Genomic DNA, 16,228 nt, shown 5'->3' on the forward strand with positions numbered 1-16,228 from the left:
CTCACTGTGTCTGAGAAACAAACACATTTACAGCCTTAGTCCTCACTGTGTCTGAGAAACAAACACATTTACAGCCTTTGTCCTCACTGTGTCTGAGAAACAAACACATTTACAGCCTTTGTCCTCACTGTGTCTGAGAAACAAACACATTTACAGCCTTTGTCCTCACTGTGTCTGAGAAACAAACACATTTACAGCCTTTGTCCTCACTGTATCTGAGAAACAAACACATTTACAGCCTTAGTCCTCACTGTATCTGAGAAACAAACACATTTACAGCCTTAGTCCTCACTGTATCTGAGAAACAAACACATTTACAGCCTTTGTCCTCACTGTGTCTGAGAAACAAACACATTTACAGCCTTTGTCCTCACTGTGTCTGAGAAACAAACACATTTGAAGCCTTAGTCCTCACTGTATCTGAGAAACAAACACATTTACAGCCTTAGTCCTCACTGTATCTGAGAAACAAACACATTTACAGCCTTAGTCCTCACTGTATCTGAGAAACAAACACATTTACAGCCTTAGTCCTCACTGTGTCTGAGAAACAAACACATTTACAGCCTTTGTTGACTCTCGTGAGTGATACTTAAAGCCGTACTTGACGTTGTCGGCTCTCGTGAGTGATATTTAAAGGCGTACTTGACGTTGTCGGCTCTCGTGAGTGATACTTAAAGCCGTACTTGACGTTGTCGGCTCTCGTGAGTGATATTTAAAGCCGTACTTGACGTTGTCGGCTCTCGTGAGTGATACTTAAAGCCGTACTTGATCTCGTGAGTGATACTTAAAGCCGTACTTGACGTTGTCGGCTCTCGTGAGTGATGTTTAAAGTCGTACTTGACGGTGTCGGCTCTCGTGAGTGATACTTAAAGTCGTACTTGATCTCGTGAGTGATACTTAAAGCCGTACTTGACGGTGTCGGCTCTCGTGAGTGATATTTAAAGCCGTACTTGGCGTTGTCGGCTCTCGTGAGTGATGTTTAAAGTCGTACTTGGCGTTGTCGGCTCTCGTGAGTGATACTTAAAGTCGTACTTGATCTCGTGAGTGATACTTAAAGTCGTACTTGACGGTGTCGGCTCTCGTGAGTGATATTTAAAGGCGTACTTGACGGTGTCGGCTCTCGTGAGTGATACTTAAAGGCGTACTTGACGGTGTCGGCTCTCGTGAGTGATGTTTAAAGTCGTACTTGGCGTTGTCGGCTCTCGTGAGTGATACTTAAAGTCGTACTTGACGGTGTCGGCTCTCGTGAGTGATACTTAAAGTCGTACTTGACGGTGTCGACTCTCGTGAGTGATACTTAAAGTCGTACTTGACGTTGTCGGCTCTCGTGAGTGATATTTAAAGTCGTACTTGGCGGTGTCGGCTCTCGTGAGTGATACTTAAAGGCGTACTTGACGTTGTCGGCTCTCGTGAGTGATATTTAAAGTCGTACTTGACGGTGTCGGCTCTCGTGAGTGATACTTAAAGGCGTACTTGACGGTGTCGGCTCTCGTGAGTGATATTTAAAGCCGTACTTGACGGTGTCGGCTCTCGTGAGTGATACTTAAAGGCGTACTTGACGGTGTCGGCTCTCGTGAGTGATATTTAAAGCCGTACTTGGCGGTGTCGGCTCTCGTGAGTGATACTTAAAGTCGTACTTGACGGTGTCGGCTCTCGTGAGTGATACTTAAAGGCGTACTTGTCGTTGTCGACTCTCGTGAGTGATACTTAAAGCCGTACTTGACGTTGTCGACTCTCGTGAGTGATATTTAAAGCCGTACTTGGCGGTGTCGGCTCTCGTGAGTGATACTTAAAGTCGTACTTGACGGTGTCGGCTCTCGTGAGTGATACTTAAAGGCGTACTTGACGGTGTCGGCTCTCGTGAGTGATATTTAAAGCCGTACTTGACGTTGTCGGCTCTCGTGAGTGATACTTAAAGCCGTACTTGACGTTGTCGACTCTCGTGAGTGATATTTAAAGCCGTACTTGGCGGTGTCGGCTCTCGTGAGTGATACTTAAAGTCGTACTTGACGGTGTCGGCTCTCGTGAGTGATACTTAAAGTCGTACTTGACGGTGTCGGCTCTCGTGAGTGATATTTAAAGTCGTACTTGGCGTTGTCGGCTCTCGTGAGTGATATTTAAAGCCGTACTTGGCGTTGTCGGCTCTCGTGAGTGATACTTAAAGTCGTACTTGGCGTTGTCGGCTCTCGTGAGTGATATTAAAGTCGTACTTGACGGTGTCGGCTCTCGTGAGTGATACTTAAAGTCGTACTTGGCGTTGTCGGCTCTCGTGAGTGATACTTAAAGCCGTACTTGGCGTTGTCGGCTCTCGTGAGTGATACTTAAAGTCGTACTTGACGTTGTCGGCTCTCGTGAGTGATATTTTAAGTCGTACTTGACGTTGTCGGCTCTCGTGAGTGATATTTAAAGCCGTACTTGGCGTTGTCGGCTCTCGTTAGTGATACTTAAAGCCGTACTTGACGTTGTCGGCTCTCGTGAGTGATACTTAAAGCCGTACTTGACGGTGTCGGCTCTCGTGAGTGATATTTAAAGTCGTACTTGGCGTTGTCGGCTCTCGTGAGTGATATTTAAAGCCGTACTAGGCGTTGTCGGCTCTCGTGAGTGATATTTAAAGCCGTACTTGACGTTGTCGGCTCTCGTGAGTGATATTTAAAGCCGTACTTGACGTTGTCGGCTCTCGTGAGTGATACTTAAAGTCGTACTTGACGTTGTCGGCTCTCGTGAGTGATATTTAAAGTCGTACTTGGCGGTGTCGGCTCTCGTGAGTGATATTTAAAGTCGTAGTTGACGGTGTCGGCTCTCGTGAGTGATATTTAAAGGTGTACTTGACGTTGTCGGCTCTCGTGAGTGATATTTAAAGTCGTACTTGACGGTGTCGGCTCTCGTGAGTGATACTTAAAGTCGTACTTGACGGTGTCGGCTCTCGTGAGTGATACTTAAAGGCGTACTTGGCGTTGTCGGCTCTCGTGAGTGATATTTAAAGGCGTACTTGACGTTGTCGGCTCTCGTGAGTGATACTTAAAGCCGTACTTGACGGTGTCGGCTCTCGTGAGTGATATTTAAAGTCATACTTGACGGTGTCGGCTCTCGTGAGTGATATTTAAAGCCGTACTTGACGGTGTCGGCTCTCGTGAGTGATACTTAAAGTCGTACTTGACGGTGTCGGCTCTCGTGAGTGATACTTAAAGTCGTACTTGACGGTGTCGGCTCTCGTGAGTGATATTTAAAGCCGTACTTGACGGTGTCGGCTCTCGTGAGTGATATTTAAAGTCGTACTTGGCGGTGTCGGCTCTCGTGAGTGATATTTAAAGTCGTACTTGACGGTGTCGGCTCTCGTGAGTGATACTTAAAGCCGTACTTGACGGTGTCGGCTCTCGTGAGTGATACTTAAAGTCGTACTTGGCGTTGTCGGCTCTCGTGAGTGATATTTAAAGTCGTATTTGACGTTGTCGGCTCTCGTGAGTGATACTTAAAGTCGTACTTGACGGTGTCGGCTCTCGTGAGTGATACTTAAAGTCGTACTTGACGTTGTCGGCTCTCGTGAGTGATACTTAAAGTCGTACTTGACGGTGTCGGCTCTCGTGAGTGATATTTAAAGTCGTACTTGGCGTTGTCGGCTCTCGTGAGTGATACTTAAAGTCGTACTTGGCGTTGTCGGCTCTCGTGAGTGATACTTAAAGTCGTACTTGGCGTTGTCGGCTCTCGTGAGTGATATTTAAAGTCGTATTTGACGTTGTCGGCTCTCGTGAGTGATACTTAAAGTCGTACTTGACGTTGTCGGGTTTGTCGGCTCTCGTGAGTGATATTTAAAGGTGTACTTGACGGTGTCGGCTCTCGTGAGTGATATTTAAAGTCGTACTTGGCGTTGTCGGCTCTCGTGAGTGATATTAAAGTCGTACTTGACGTTGTCGGCTCTCGTGAGTGATACTTAAAGTCGTACTTGACGGTGTCGGCTCTCGTAAGTGATATTTAAAGTCGTACTTGGCGTTGTCGGCTCTCGTGAGTGATATTTAAAGTCGTACTTGACGTTGTCGGCTCTCGTGAGTGATATTAAAAGTCGTACTTGGCGTTGTCGGCTCTCGTGAGTGATACTTAAAGTCGTACTTGACGGTGTCGGGTTTGTCGGCTCTCGTGAGTGATATTTAAAGTCGTACTTGACGTTGTCGGCTCTCGTGAGTGATATTAAAAGTCGTACTTGGCGTTGTCGGCTCTCGTGAGTGATATTAAAGGCGTACTTGGCGTTGTCGGCTCTCGTGAGTGATACTTAAAGTCGTACTTGACGGTGTCGGGTTTGTCGGCTCTCGTGAGTGATATTTAAAGCCGTACTTGACGGTGTCGGCCCTCGTGAGTGATACTTAAAGTCGTACTTGACGGTGTCGGCTCTCGTGAGTGATATTTAAAGTCGTACTTGACGTTGTCGGCTCTCGTGAGTGATACTTAAAGTCGTACTTGACGGTGTCGGCTCTCGTGAGTGATATTTAATGTCGTACTTGACGGTGTCGGCTCTCGTGAGTGATATTTAATGTCGTACTTGACGTTGTCGGCTCTCGTGAGTGATATTAAAGTCGTACTTGACGTTGTCGGCTCTCGTGAGTGATACTTAAAGGCGTACTTGACGGTGTCGGCTCTCGTGAGTGATACTTAAAGCCGTACTTGACGGTGTCGGCTCTCGTGAGTGATATTAAAGTCGTACTTGACGTTGTCGGCTCTCGTGAGTGATACTTAAAGTCGTACTTGACGGTGTCGGCTCTCGTGAGTGATATTTAAAGTCGTACTTGACGTTGTCGGCTCTCGTGAGTGATACTTAAAGTCGTACTTGGCGTTGTCGGCTCTCGTGAGTGATACTTAAAGTCGTACTTGACGTTGTCGGCTCTCGTGAGTGATACTTAAAGTCGTACTTGACGTTGTCGGCTCTCGTGAGTGATATTTAAAGCCGTACTTGGCGTTGTCGGCTCTCGTGAGTGATACTTAAAGCCGTACTTGACGTTGTCGGCTCTCGTGAGTGATATTTAAAGGCGTACTTGACGTTGTCGGCTCTCGTGAGTGATACTTAAAGTCGTACTTGACGTTGTCGGCTCTCGTGAGTGATACTTAAAGTCGTACTTGGCGTTGTCGGCTCTCGTGAGTGATACTAAAAGTCGTACTTGACGGTGTCGGCTCTCGTGAGTGATACTTAAAGCCGTACTTGACGTTGTCGGCTCTCGAGAGTGATATTTAAAGTCGTACTTGACGGTGTCGGCTCTCGTGAGTGATACTTAAAGTCGCACTTGACGTTGTCGGCTCTCGTGAGTGATACTTAAAGTCGTACTTGACGGTGTCGGCTCTCGTGAGTGATACTTAAAGTCGTACTTGGCGTTGTCGGCTCTCGTGAGTGATACTTAAAGGCGTACTTGGCGTTGTCGGCTCTCGTGAGTGATACTTAAAGTCGTACTTGTCGGTGTCGGCTCTCGTGAGTGATACTTAAAGTCGTACTTGGCGTTGTCGGCTCTCGTGACTGATATTTAAAGTCGTACTTGACGGTGTCGGCTCTCGTGAGTGATGTTTAAAGCCGTACTTGACGGTGTCGGCTCTCGTGAGTGATATTTAAAGCCGTACTTGACGGTGTCGGCTCTCGTGAGTGATATTTAAAGCCGTACTTGACGGTGTCGGCTCTCGTGAGTGATGTTTAAAGTCGTACTTGGCGTTGTCGGCTCTCGTGAGTGATGTTTAAAGTCGTACTTGACGGTGTCGGCTCTCGTGAGTGATACTTAAAGCCGTACTTGACGGTGTCGGCTCTCGTGAGTGATGTTTAAAGTCGTACTTGACGGTGTCGGCTCTCGTGAGTGATACTTAAAGTCGCACTTGACGTTGTCGGCTCTCGTGAGTGATACTTAAAGTCGCACTTGACGTTGTCGGCTCTCGTGAGTGATACTTAAAGCCGTACTTGACGGTGTCGGCTCTCGTGAGTGATACTTAAAGTCGTACTTGACGGTGTCGGCTCTCGTGAGTGATGTTTAAAGTCGTACTTGACGGTGTCGGCTCTCGTGAGTGATACTTAAAGTCGCACTTGACGTTGTCGGCTCTCGTGAGTGATACTTAAAGTCGTACTTGACGGTGTCGGCTCTCGTGAGTGATACTTAAAGTCGCACTTGACGTTGTCGGCTCTCGTGAGTGATACTTAAAGTCGTACTTGGCGGTGTCGGCTCTCGTGAGTGATACTTAAAGTCGTACTTGGCGTTGTCGGCTCTCGTGAGTGATATTTAAAGCCGTACTTGGCGTTGTCGGCTCTCGTGAGTGATACTTAAAGCCGTACTTGACGTTGTCGGCTCTCGTGAGTGATATTTAAAGTCGTACTTGGCGTTGTCGGCTCTCGTGAGTGATACTTAAAGTCGTACTTGACGTTGTCGGCTCTCGTGAGTGATACTTAAAGTCGTACTTGACGTTGTCGGCTCTCGTGAGTGATACTTAAAGTCGTACTTGACGTTGTCGGCTCTCGTGAGTGATACTTAAAGTCGTACTTGGCGTTGTCGGCTCTCGTGAGTGATACTTAAAGTCGTACTTGTCGTTGTCGGCTCTCGTGAGTGATACTTAAAGTCGTACTTGGCGTTGTCGGCTCTCGTGAGTGATATTAAAGGCGTACTTGTCGTTGTCGGCTCTCGTGAGTGATATTTAAAGTCGTACTTGACGTTGTCGGCTCTCGTGAGTGATACTTAAAGGCGTACTTGTCGTTGTCGGCTCTCGTGAGTGATACTTAAAGTCGTACTTGGCGTTGTCGGCTCTCGTGAGTGATACTTAAAGTCGTACTTGTCGTTGTCGGCTCTCGTGAGTGATACTTAAAGTCGTACTTGGCGTTGTCGGCTCTCGTGAGTGATACTTAAAGTCGTACTTGACGTTGTCGGCTCTCGTGAGTGATATTTAAAGGCGTACTTGTCGTTGTCGGCTCTCGTGAGTGATACTTAAAGTCGTACTTGGCGTTGTCGGCTCTCGTGAGTGATACTTAAAGTCGTACTTGTCGTTGTCGGCTCTCGTGAGTGATACTTAAAGTCGTACTTGGCGTTGTCGGCTCTCGTGAGTGATATTAAAGGCGTACTTGTCGTTGTCGGCTCTCGTGAGTGATATTAAAGGCGTACTTGTCGTTGTCGGCTCTCGTGAGTGATATTTAAAGTCGTACTTGACGGTGTCGGCTCTCGTGAGTGATATTTAAAGCCGTACTAGGCGTTGTCGGCTCTCGTGAGTGATATTTAAAGCCGTACTTGACGTTGTCGGCTCTCGTGAGTGATATTTAAAGTCGTACTTGACGGTGTCGGCTCTCGTGAGTGATATTTAAAGTCGTACTTGACGTTGTCGGCTCTCGTGAGTGATATTTAAAGGCGTACTTGACGGTGTCGGCTCTCGTGAGTGATACTTAAAGTCGTACTTGACGGTGTCGGCTCTCGTGAGTGATACTTAAAGTCGTACTTGTCGTTGTCGGCTCTCGTGAGTGATACTTAAAGTCGTACTTGACGGTGTCGGCTCTCGTGAGTGATATTTAAAGTCGTACTTGACGGTGTCGGCTCTCGTGAGTGATATTTAAAGTCGTACTTGACGTTGTCGACTCGTGAGTGATACTTAAAGGCGTACTTGACGGTGTCGGCTCTCGTGAGTGATATTTAAAGTCGTACTTGACGTTGTCGGCTCTCGTGAGTGATACTTAAAGCCGTACTTGACGGTGTCGGCTCTCGTGAGTGATATTTAAAGTCGTACTTGGCGTTGTCGGCTCTCGTGAGTGATATTTAAAGTCGTACTTGACGGTGTCGGCTCTCGTGAGTGATACTTAAAGGCGTACTTGACGTTGTCGGCTCTCGTGAGTGATACTTAAAGTCGTACTTGACGTTGTCGGCTCTCGTGAGTGATATTTAAAGGCGTACTTGACGGTGTCGGCTCTCGTGAGTGATACTTAAAGTCGTACTTGACGTTGTCGGCTCTCGTGAGTGATACTTAAAGTCGTACTTGACGTTGTCGGCTCTCGTGAGTGATATTTAAAGGCGTACTTGACGGTGTCGGCTCTCGTGAGTGATACTTAAAGTCGTACTTGACGTTGTCGGCTCTCGTGAGTGATACTTAAAGCCGTACTTGACGTTGTCGGCTCTCGTGAGTGATACTTAAAGTCGTACTTGACGTTGTCGGCTCTCGTGAGTGATACTTAAAGCCGTACTTGACGTTGTCGGCTCTCGTGAGTGATACTTAAAGCCGTACTTGACGGTGTCGGCTCTCGTGAGTGATACTTAAAGTCGTACTTGACGGTGTCGGCTCTCGTGAGTGATATTTAAAGTCGTACTTGACGGTGTCGGCTCTCGTGAGTGATACTTAAAGGCGTACTTGACGTTGTCGGCTCTCGTGAGTGATACTAAAAGTCGTACTTGACGTTGTCGGCTCTCGTGAGTGATACTTAAAGTCGTACTTGACGTTGTCGGCTCTCGTGAGTGATACTTAAAGGCGTACTTGGCGTTGTCGGCTCTCGTGAGTGATACTTAAAGTCGTACTTGACGTTGTCGGCTCTCGTGAGTGATATTTAAAGTCGTACTTGGCGTTGTCGGCTCTCGTGAGTGATATTTAAAGGCGTACTTGACGGTGTCGGCTCTCGTGAGTGATACTTAAAGGCGTACTTGACGGTGTCGGCTCTCGTGAGTGATACTTAAAGTCGTACTTGACGGTGTCGGCTCTCGTGAGTGATACTTAAAGTCGTACTTGGCGTTGTCGGGTTTGTCGGCTCTCGTGAGTGATACTTAAAGCCGTACTTGACGGTGTCGGCTCTCGTGAGTGATATTTAAAGTCGTACTTGGCGGTGTCGGCTCTCGTGAGTGATACTTAAAGTCGTACTTGACGGTGTCGGCTCTCGTGAGTGATATTTAAAGCCGTACTTGACGGTGTCGGCTCTCGTGAGTGATACTTAAAGGCGTACTTGACGGTGTCGGCTCTCGTGAGTGATACTTAAAGTCGTACTTGACGGTGTCGGCTCTCGTGAGTGATACTTAAAGTCGTACTTGACGGTGTCGGCTCTCGTGAGTGATACTTAAAGGCGTACTTGACGGTGTCGGCTCTCGTGAGTGATACTTAAAGTCGTACTTGGCGTTGTCAGCTCTCGTGAGTGATACTTAAAGTCGTACTTGATCTCGTGAGTGATACTTAAAGTCGTACTTGGTGTTGTCGGCTCTCGTGAGTGATACTTAAAGTCGTACTTGGTGTTGTCGGCTCTCGTGAGTGATACTTAAAGTCGTACTTGGCGTTGTCAGCTCTCGTGAGTGATACTTAAAGTCGTACTTGGCGTTGTCAGCTCTCGTGAGTGATACTTAAAGTCGTACTTGATCTCGTGAGTGATACTTAAAGTCGTACTTGGTGTTGTCGGCTCTCGTGAGTGATACTTAAAGGCGTACTTGACGGTGTCGGCTCTCGTGAGTGATACTTAAAGTCGTACTTGGCGTTGTCAGCTCTCGTGAGTGATACTTAAAGTCGTACTTGGTGTTGTCGGCTCTCGTGAGTGATACTTAAAGTCGTACTTGGCGTTGTCGGCTCTCGTGAGTGATACTTAAAGTCGTACTTGACGTTGTCGGCTCTCGTGAGTGATACTTAAAGTCGTACTTGGCGTTGTCAGCTCTCGTGAGTGATACTTAAAGTCGTACTTGGTGTTGTCGGCTCTCGTGAGTGATACTTAAAGTCGTACTTGGCGTTGTCAGCTCTCGTGAGTGATACTTAAAGTCGTACTTGGTGTTGTCGGCTCTCGTGAGTGATACTTAAAGTCGTACTTGGCGTTGTCAGCTCTCGTGAGTGATACTTAAAGTCGTACTTGGCGTTGTCGGCTCTCGTGAGTGATACTTAAAGGCGTACTTGACGTTGTCGGCTCTCGTGAGTGATATTTAAAGTCGTACTTGACGTTGTCGGCTCTCGTGAGTGATATTAAAGCCGTACTTGGCGTTGTCGGCTCTCGTGAGTGATACTTAAAGTCGTACTTGGCGTTGTCAGCTCTCGTGAGTGATGTTTAAAGTCGTACTTGGCGTTGTCGACTCTCGTGAGTGATGTTTAAAGGCGTACTTGACGGTGTCGGCTCTCGTGAGTGATGTTTAAAGTCGTACTTGACGGTGTCGGCTCTCGTGAGTGATATTTAAAGTCGTACTTGGCGTTGTCGGCTCTCGTGAGTGATATTTAAAGTCGTACTTGACGTTGTCGGCTCTCGTGAGTGATACTTAAAGTCGTACTTGACGGTGTCGGCTCTCGTGAGTGATACTTAAAGTCGTACTTGACGTTGTCGGCTCTCGTGAGTGATACTTAAAGTCGTACTTGACGTTGTCGGCTCTCGTGAGTGATACTTAAAGCCGTACTTGACGTTGTCGGCTCTCGTGAGTGATATTTAAAGCCGTACTTGACGGTGTCGGCTCTCGTGAGTGATATTTAAAGTCGTACTTGACGTTGTCGGCTCTCGTGAGTGATACTTAAAGTCGTACTTGACGTTGTCGGCTCTCGTGAGTGATACTTAAAGTCGTACTTGACGTTGTCGGCTCTCGTGAGTGATACTTAAAGTCGTACTTGACGTTGTCGGCTCTCGTGAGTGATACTTAAAGGCGTACTTGACGTGTCGGCTCTCGTGAGTGATACTTAAAGCCGTACTTGACGGTGTCGGCTCTCGTGAGTGATATTTAAAGCCGTACTTGACGTGTCGGCTCTCGTGAGTGATGTTTAAAGTCGTACTTGTCGTTGTCGGCTCTCGTGAGTGATATTTAAAGTCGTACTTGTCGTTGTCGGCTCTCGTGAGTGATACTTAAAGTCGTACTTGACGGTGTCGACTCTCGTGAGTGATACTTAAAGTCGTACTTGACGGTGTCGGCTCTCGTGAGTGATACTTAAAGTCGTACTTGACGTTGTCGGCTCTCGTGAGTGATGTTTAAAGTCGTACTTGACGGTGTCGGCTCTCGTGAGTGATGTTTAAAGTCGTACTTGACGGTGTCGGCTCTCGTGAGTGATACTTAAAGTCGTACTTGACGGTGTCGGCTCTCGTGAGTGATGTTTAAAGGCGTACTTGACGTGTCGGCTCTCGTGAGTGATGTTTAAAGTCGTACTTGACGTGTCGGCTCTCGTGAGTGATGTTTAAAGCCGTACTTGACGTTGTCGGGTTTGTCGGCTCTCGTGAGTGATACTTAAAGTCGTACTTGACGGTGTCGGCTCTCGTGAGTGATGTTTAAAGTCGTACTTGACGGTGTCGGCTCTCGTGAGTGATACTTAAAGCCGTACTTGACGGTGTCGGCTCTCGTGAGTGATACTTAAAGTCGTACTTGACGTTGTCGGGTTTGTCGGCTCTCGTGAGTGATATTTAAAGGCGTACTTGACGTTGTCGGCTCTTTTGAGTGATATTTAAAGTCGTACTTGACGGTGTCGGCTCTCGTGAGTGATACTTAAAGTCGTACTTGACGTTGTCGGCTCTCGTGAGTGATACTTAAAGTCGTACTTGACGGTGTCGGCTCTCGTGAGTGATACTTAAAGTCGTACTTGGCGTTGTCGACTCTCGTGAGTGATATTTAAAGCCGTACTTGACGGTGTCGGCTCTCGTGAGTGATACTTAAAGTCGTACTTGACGGTGTCGGCTCTCGTGAGTGATACTTAAAGTCGTACTTGGCGTTGTCGACTCTCGTGAGTGATATTTAAAGCCGTACTTGGCGTTGTCGGCTCTCGTGAGTGATACTTAAAGCCGTACTTGACGTTGTCGACTCTCGTGAGTGATATTTAAAGCCGTACTTGACGGTGTCGGCTCTCGTGAGTGATACTTAAAGTCGTACTTGACGTCGTCGGCTCTCGTGAGTGATACTTAAAGCCGTACTTGACGTTGTCGGCTCTCGTGAGTGATACTTAAAGGCGTACTTGACGTTGTCGGCTCTCGTGAGTGATATTTAAAGTCGTACTTGACGGTGTCGGCTCTCGTGAGTGATATTTAAAGTCGTACTTGACGGTGTCGGCTCTCGTGAGTGATACTTAAAGCCGTACTTGACGTTGTCGGCTCTCGTGAGTGATACTTAAAGCCGTACTTGGTGTTGTCGGCTCTCGTGAGTGATACTTAAAGCCGTACTTGACGGTGTCGGCTCTCGTGAGTTATATTAAAGTCGTACTTGACGGTGTCGGCTCTCGTGAGTGATATTTAAAGTCGTACTTGACGGTGTCGGCTCTCGTGAGTGATACTTAAAGCCGTACTTGACGTTGTCGGCTCTCGTGAGTGATACTTAAAGGCGTACTTGACGGTGTCGGCTCTCGTGAGTGATATTTAAAGCCGTACTTGGCGTTGTCGGCTCTCGTGAGTGATATTTAAAGGCGTACTTGGCGGTGTCGGCTCTCGTGAGTGATGTTTAAAGTCGTACTTGACGGTGTCGGCTCTCGTGAGTGATACTTAAAGGCGTACTTGACGGTGTCGGCTCTCGTGAGTGATATTTAAAGGCATACTTGACGGTGTCGGCTCTCGTGAGTGATACTTAAAGCCGTACTTGACGGTGTCGGCTCTCGTGAGTGATACTTAAAGTCGTACTTGGCGTTGTCGGCTCTCGTGAGTGATACTTAAAGCCGTACTTGGCGTTGTCGGCTCTCGTGAGTGATATTTAAAGTCGTACTTGACGGTGTCGGCTCTCGTGAGTGATACTTAAAGTCGTACTTGATGTTGTCGGGTCTCGTGAGTGATACTTAAAGCCGTACTTGATGTTGTCGGGTCTCGTGAGTGATATTTAAAGTCGTACTTGACGGTGTCGGCTCTCGTGAGTGATACTTAAAGTCGTACTTGACGGTGTCGGCTCTCGTGAGTGATATTTAAAGTCGTACTTGACGGTGTCGGCTCTCGTGAGTGATACTTAAAGTCGTACTTGACGGTGTCGGCTCTCGTGAGTGATATTTAAAGTCATACTTGACGGTGTCGGCTCTCGTGAGTGATATTTAAAGTCGTACTTGACGGTGTCGGCTCTCGTGAGTGATACTTAAAGTCGTACTTGACGGTGTCGGCTCTCGTGAGTGATACTTAAAGTCGTACTTGACGTTGTCGGCTCTCGTGAGTGATACTTAAAGTCGTACTTGACGGTGTCGGCTCTCGTGAGTGATACTTAAAGTCGTACTTGACGGTGTCGGCTCTCGTGAGTGATACTTAAAGGCGTACTTGACGTTGTCGGCTCTCGTGAGTGATACTTAAAGGCGTACTTGACGTTGTCGGCTCTCGTGAGTGATACTTAAAGTCGTACTTGGCGGTGTCGGCTCTCGTGAGTGATACTTAAAGTCGTACTTGGCGTTGTCGGCTCTCGTGAGTGATATTTAAAGCCGTACTTGGCGTTGTCGGCTCTCGTGAGTGATACTTAAAGCCGTACTTGACGTTGTCGGCTCTCGTGAGTGATACTTAAAGTCGTACTTGGCGTTGTCGGCTCTCGTGAGTGATATTTAAAGCCGTACATGACGTTGTCGGCTCTCGTGAGTGATATTTAAAGTCGTACTTGGCGGTGTCGGCTCTCGTGAGTGATACTTAAAGTCGTACTTGACGTTGTCGGCTCTCGTGAGTGATACTTAAAGTCGTACTTGACGTTGTCGGCTCTCGTGAGTGATACTTAAAGTCGTACTTGACGTTGTCGGCTCTCGTGAGTGATACTTAAAGTCGTACTTGGCGTTGTCGGCTCTCGTGAGTGATACTTAAAGTCGTACTTGTCGTTGTCGGCTCTCGTGAGTGATACTTAAAGTCGTACTTGGCGTTGTCGGCTCTCGTGAGTGATATTAAAGGCGTACTTGTCGTTGTCGGCTCTCGTGAGTGATATTTAAAGTCGTACTTGACGTTGTCGGCTCTCGTGAGTGATATTTAAAGGCGTACTTGACGGTGTCGGCTCTCGTGAGTGATACTTAAAGTCGTACTTGACGGTGTCGGCTCTCGTGAGTGATACTTAAAGTCGTACTTGTCGTTGTCGGCTCTCGTGAGTGATACTTAAAGTCGTACTTGACGGTGTCGGCTCTCGTGAGTGATATTTAAAGTCGTACTTGACGGTGTCGGCTCTCGTGAGTGATATTAAAGGCGTACTTGACGGTGTCGGCTCTCGTGAGTGATATTTAAAGGCGTACTTGACGGTGTCGGCTCTCGTGAGTGATATTAAAGGCGTACTTGTCGTTGTCGGCTCTCGTGAGTGATACTTAAAGTCGTACTTGTCGTTGTCGGCTCTCGTGAGTGATACTTAAAGTCGTACTTGACGGTGTCGGCTCTCGTGAGTGATACTTAAAGTCGTACTTGGCGTTGTCGGCTCTCGTGAGTGATACTTAAAGTCGTACTTGACGGTGTCGGCTCTCGTGAGTGATATTTAAAGGCGTACTTGACGGTGTCGGCTCTCGTGAGTGATACTTAAAGCCGTACTTGGCGTTGTCGGCTCTCGTGAGTGATATTTAAAGTCGTACTTGGCGTTGTCGGCTCTCGTGAGTGATATTTAAAGTCGTACTTGACGTTGTCGGCTCTCGTGAGTGATACTTAAAGTCGTACTTGACGTTGTCGGCTCTCGTGAGTGATATTTAAAGTCGTACTTGACGGTGTCGGCTCTCGTGAGTGATACTTAAAGGCGTACTTGACGGTGTCGGCTCTCGTGAGTGATACTTAAAGTCGTACTTGACGGTGTCGGCTCTCGTGAGTGATATTTAAAGTCGTACTTGGCGTTGTCGGCTCTCGTGAGTGATATTTAAAGTCGTACTTGGCGTTGTCGGCTCTCGTGAGTGATACTTAAAGGCGTACTTGACGGTGTCGGCTCACGTGAGTGATACTTAAAGGCGTACTTGACGTTGTCGGGTTTGTCGGCTCTCGTGAGTGATATTTAAAGCCGTACTTGACGTTGTCGGGTTTGTCGGCTCTCGTGAGTGATATTTAAAGGCGTACTTGACGGTGTCGGCTCTCGTGAGTGATACTTAAAGCCGTACTTGACGGTGTCGGCTCTCGTGAGTGATACTTAAAGGCGTACTTGACGGTGTCGGCTCTCGTGAGTGATACTTAAAGCCGTACTTGACGTTGTCGGCTCTCGTGAGTGATACTTAAAGGCGTACTTGACGGTGTCGGCTCTCGTGAGTGATACTTAAAGGCGTACTTGACGTTGTCGGCTCTCGTGAGTGATACTTAAAGGCGTACTTGACGGTGTCGGCTCTCGTGAGTGATACTTAAAGCCGTACTTGACGGTGTCGGCTCTCGTGAGTGATACTTAAAGGCGTACTTGACGGTGTCGGCTCTCGTGAGTGATACTTAAAGTCGTACTTGACGTTGTCGGCTCTCGTGAGTGATATTAAAGGCGTACTTGACGGTGTCGGCTCTCGTGAGTGATACTTAAAGGCGTACTTGACGGTGTTGTCCGTGAGCTGCTTGAGGACCTGGCAGTAGACCTCGTCCTTGAGCGGCTCCGCCTTCAGCGCGGCCTCGAAGATCTGGTCCGTGAGCTCGTTGACGAAGCGCACACGCTTACACGGGTAGTCGCCCATGTACTTCATGACGGGTGAACACGTCAAGGGAAACACAACATACTTAATAACACATGTAATAAGACGCACAAATGTCCACTTTAAAACAGACAAACCTGGTTAATGTCAGGTTTAAATGTGTGGCTTTGTTTTGAGACATGTTAGTAATAACTCCCGCCTGAACTGAGCACATTTTCTCCAGTTTGGCTTTACCCCAATCCAAAAGCTTCTGGAAAAAAGCTGTGAAAATAGCAACAAAACTGAGACGAAAACAATGATGGAAATGTGACAAAAAAGTGACGAAATATTGATTAAAAAGTGGCAAAAATGTCACAAGAAATTCACAAAAAATTGACGAAAAACGACAAAAATGTGACAAAATGTTACAAATAAAAAAATAAAAAAATATGATAAAAAATTGACAAAAATGAGTTGAATATCCCCAAAAAAAATTAAGAAAAAAAAAAATGTGATGACGTGAGGAAAAAGAGCCTCTCGGTTCAGGCGGGAGTTAAGAGGTTAATAAACTAGTGGAAGGAAAAAATCTTAAGTGTCAAATGTTCCAAAAGTTTTCCCCAAAAAAGAAATTCTAGATTATTTTTTAATTTAATTAAATTTAAAACAATAATATCTAAACATTTCTAAAGGTTTAAAAAAATACAGCAAAAATGTAAAAAATAAATAAATCTATGAATAAAAAGAAAAACAATATTTTCCAAAATGTCCAAAATGTTGTTGTCACTTCCTGGTTCGTCTCCGTGTGAAAGCGCTAAGAGGCCAGAGC

General features: G+C 46.9%; 1 protein-coding gene across 1 annotated transcript in view; it reads right to left on the bottom strand.

Annotated features, from left to right (window-relative positions):
• The window catches only part of LOC306970930 (unconventional myosin-VIIa-like), a gene marked incomplete at both ends in the record, with an annotated part of 75,205 nt that overhangs the window by 16,178 nt on the left and 42,799 nt on the right, over nucleotides 1-16,228 (bottom strand). The window contains one exon of the mRNA XM_079567019.1: nucleotides 15,326-15,507. Coding sequence (XP_079423145.1) covers nucleotides 15,326-15,507 — 182 coding nt within the window. The remainder of the gene's footprint in view (nucleotides 1-15,325; nucleotides 15,508-16,228) is intronic.

Source organism: Gobius niger, assembly GCF_951799975.1.
Source record: "Gobius niger genome assembly, chromosome: 11".
Classification (NCBI taxonomy): Eukaryota; Metazoa; Chordata; class Actinopteri; order Gobiiformes; family Gobiidae; genus Gobius; species Gobius niger.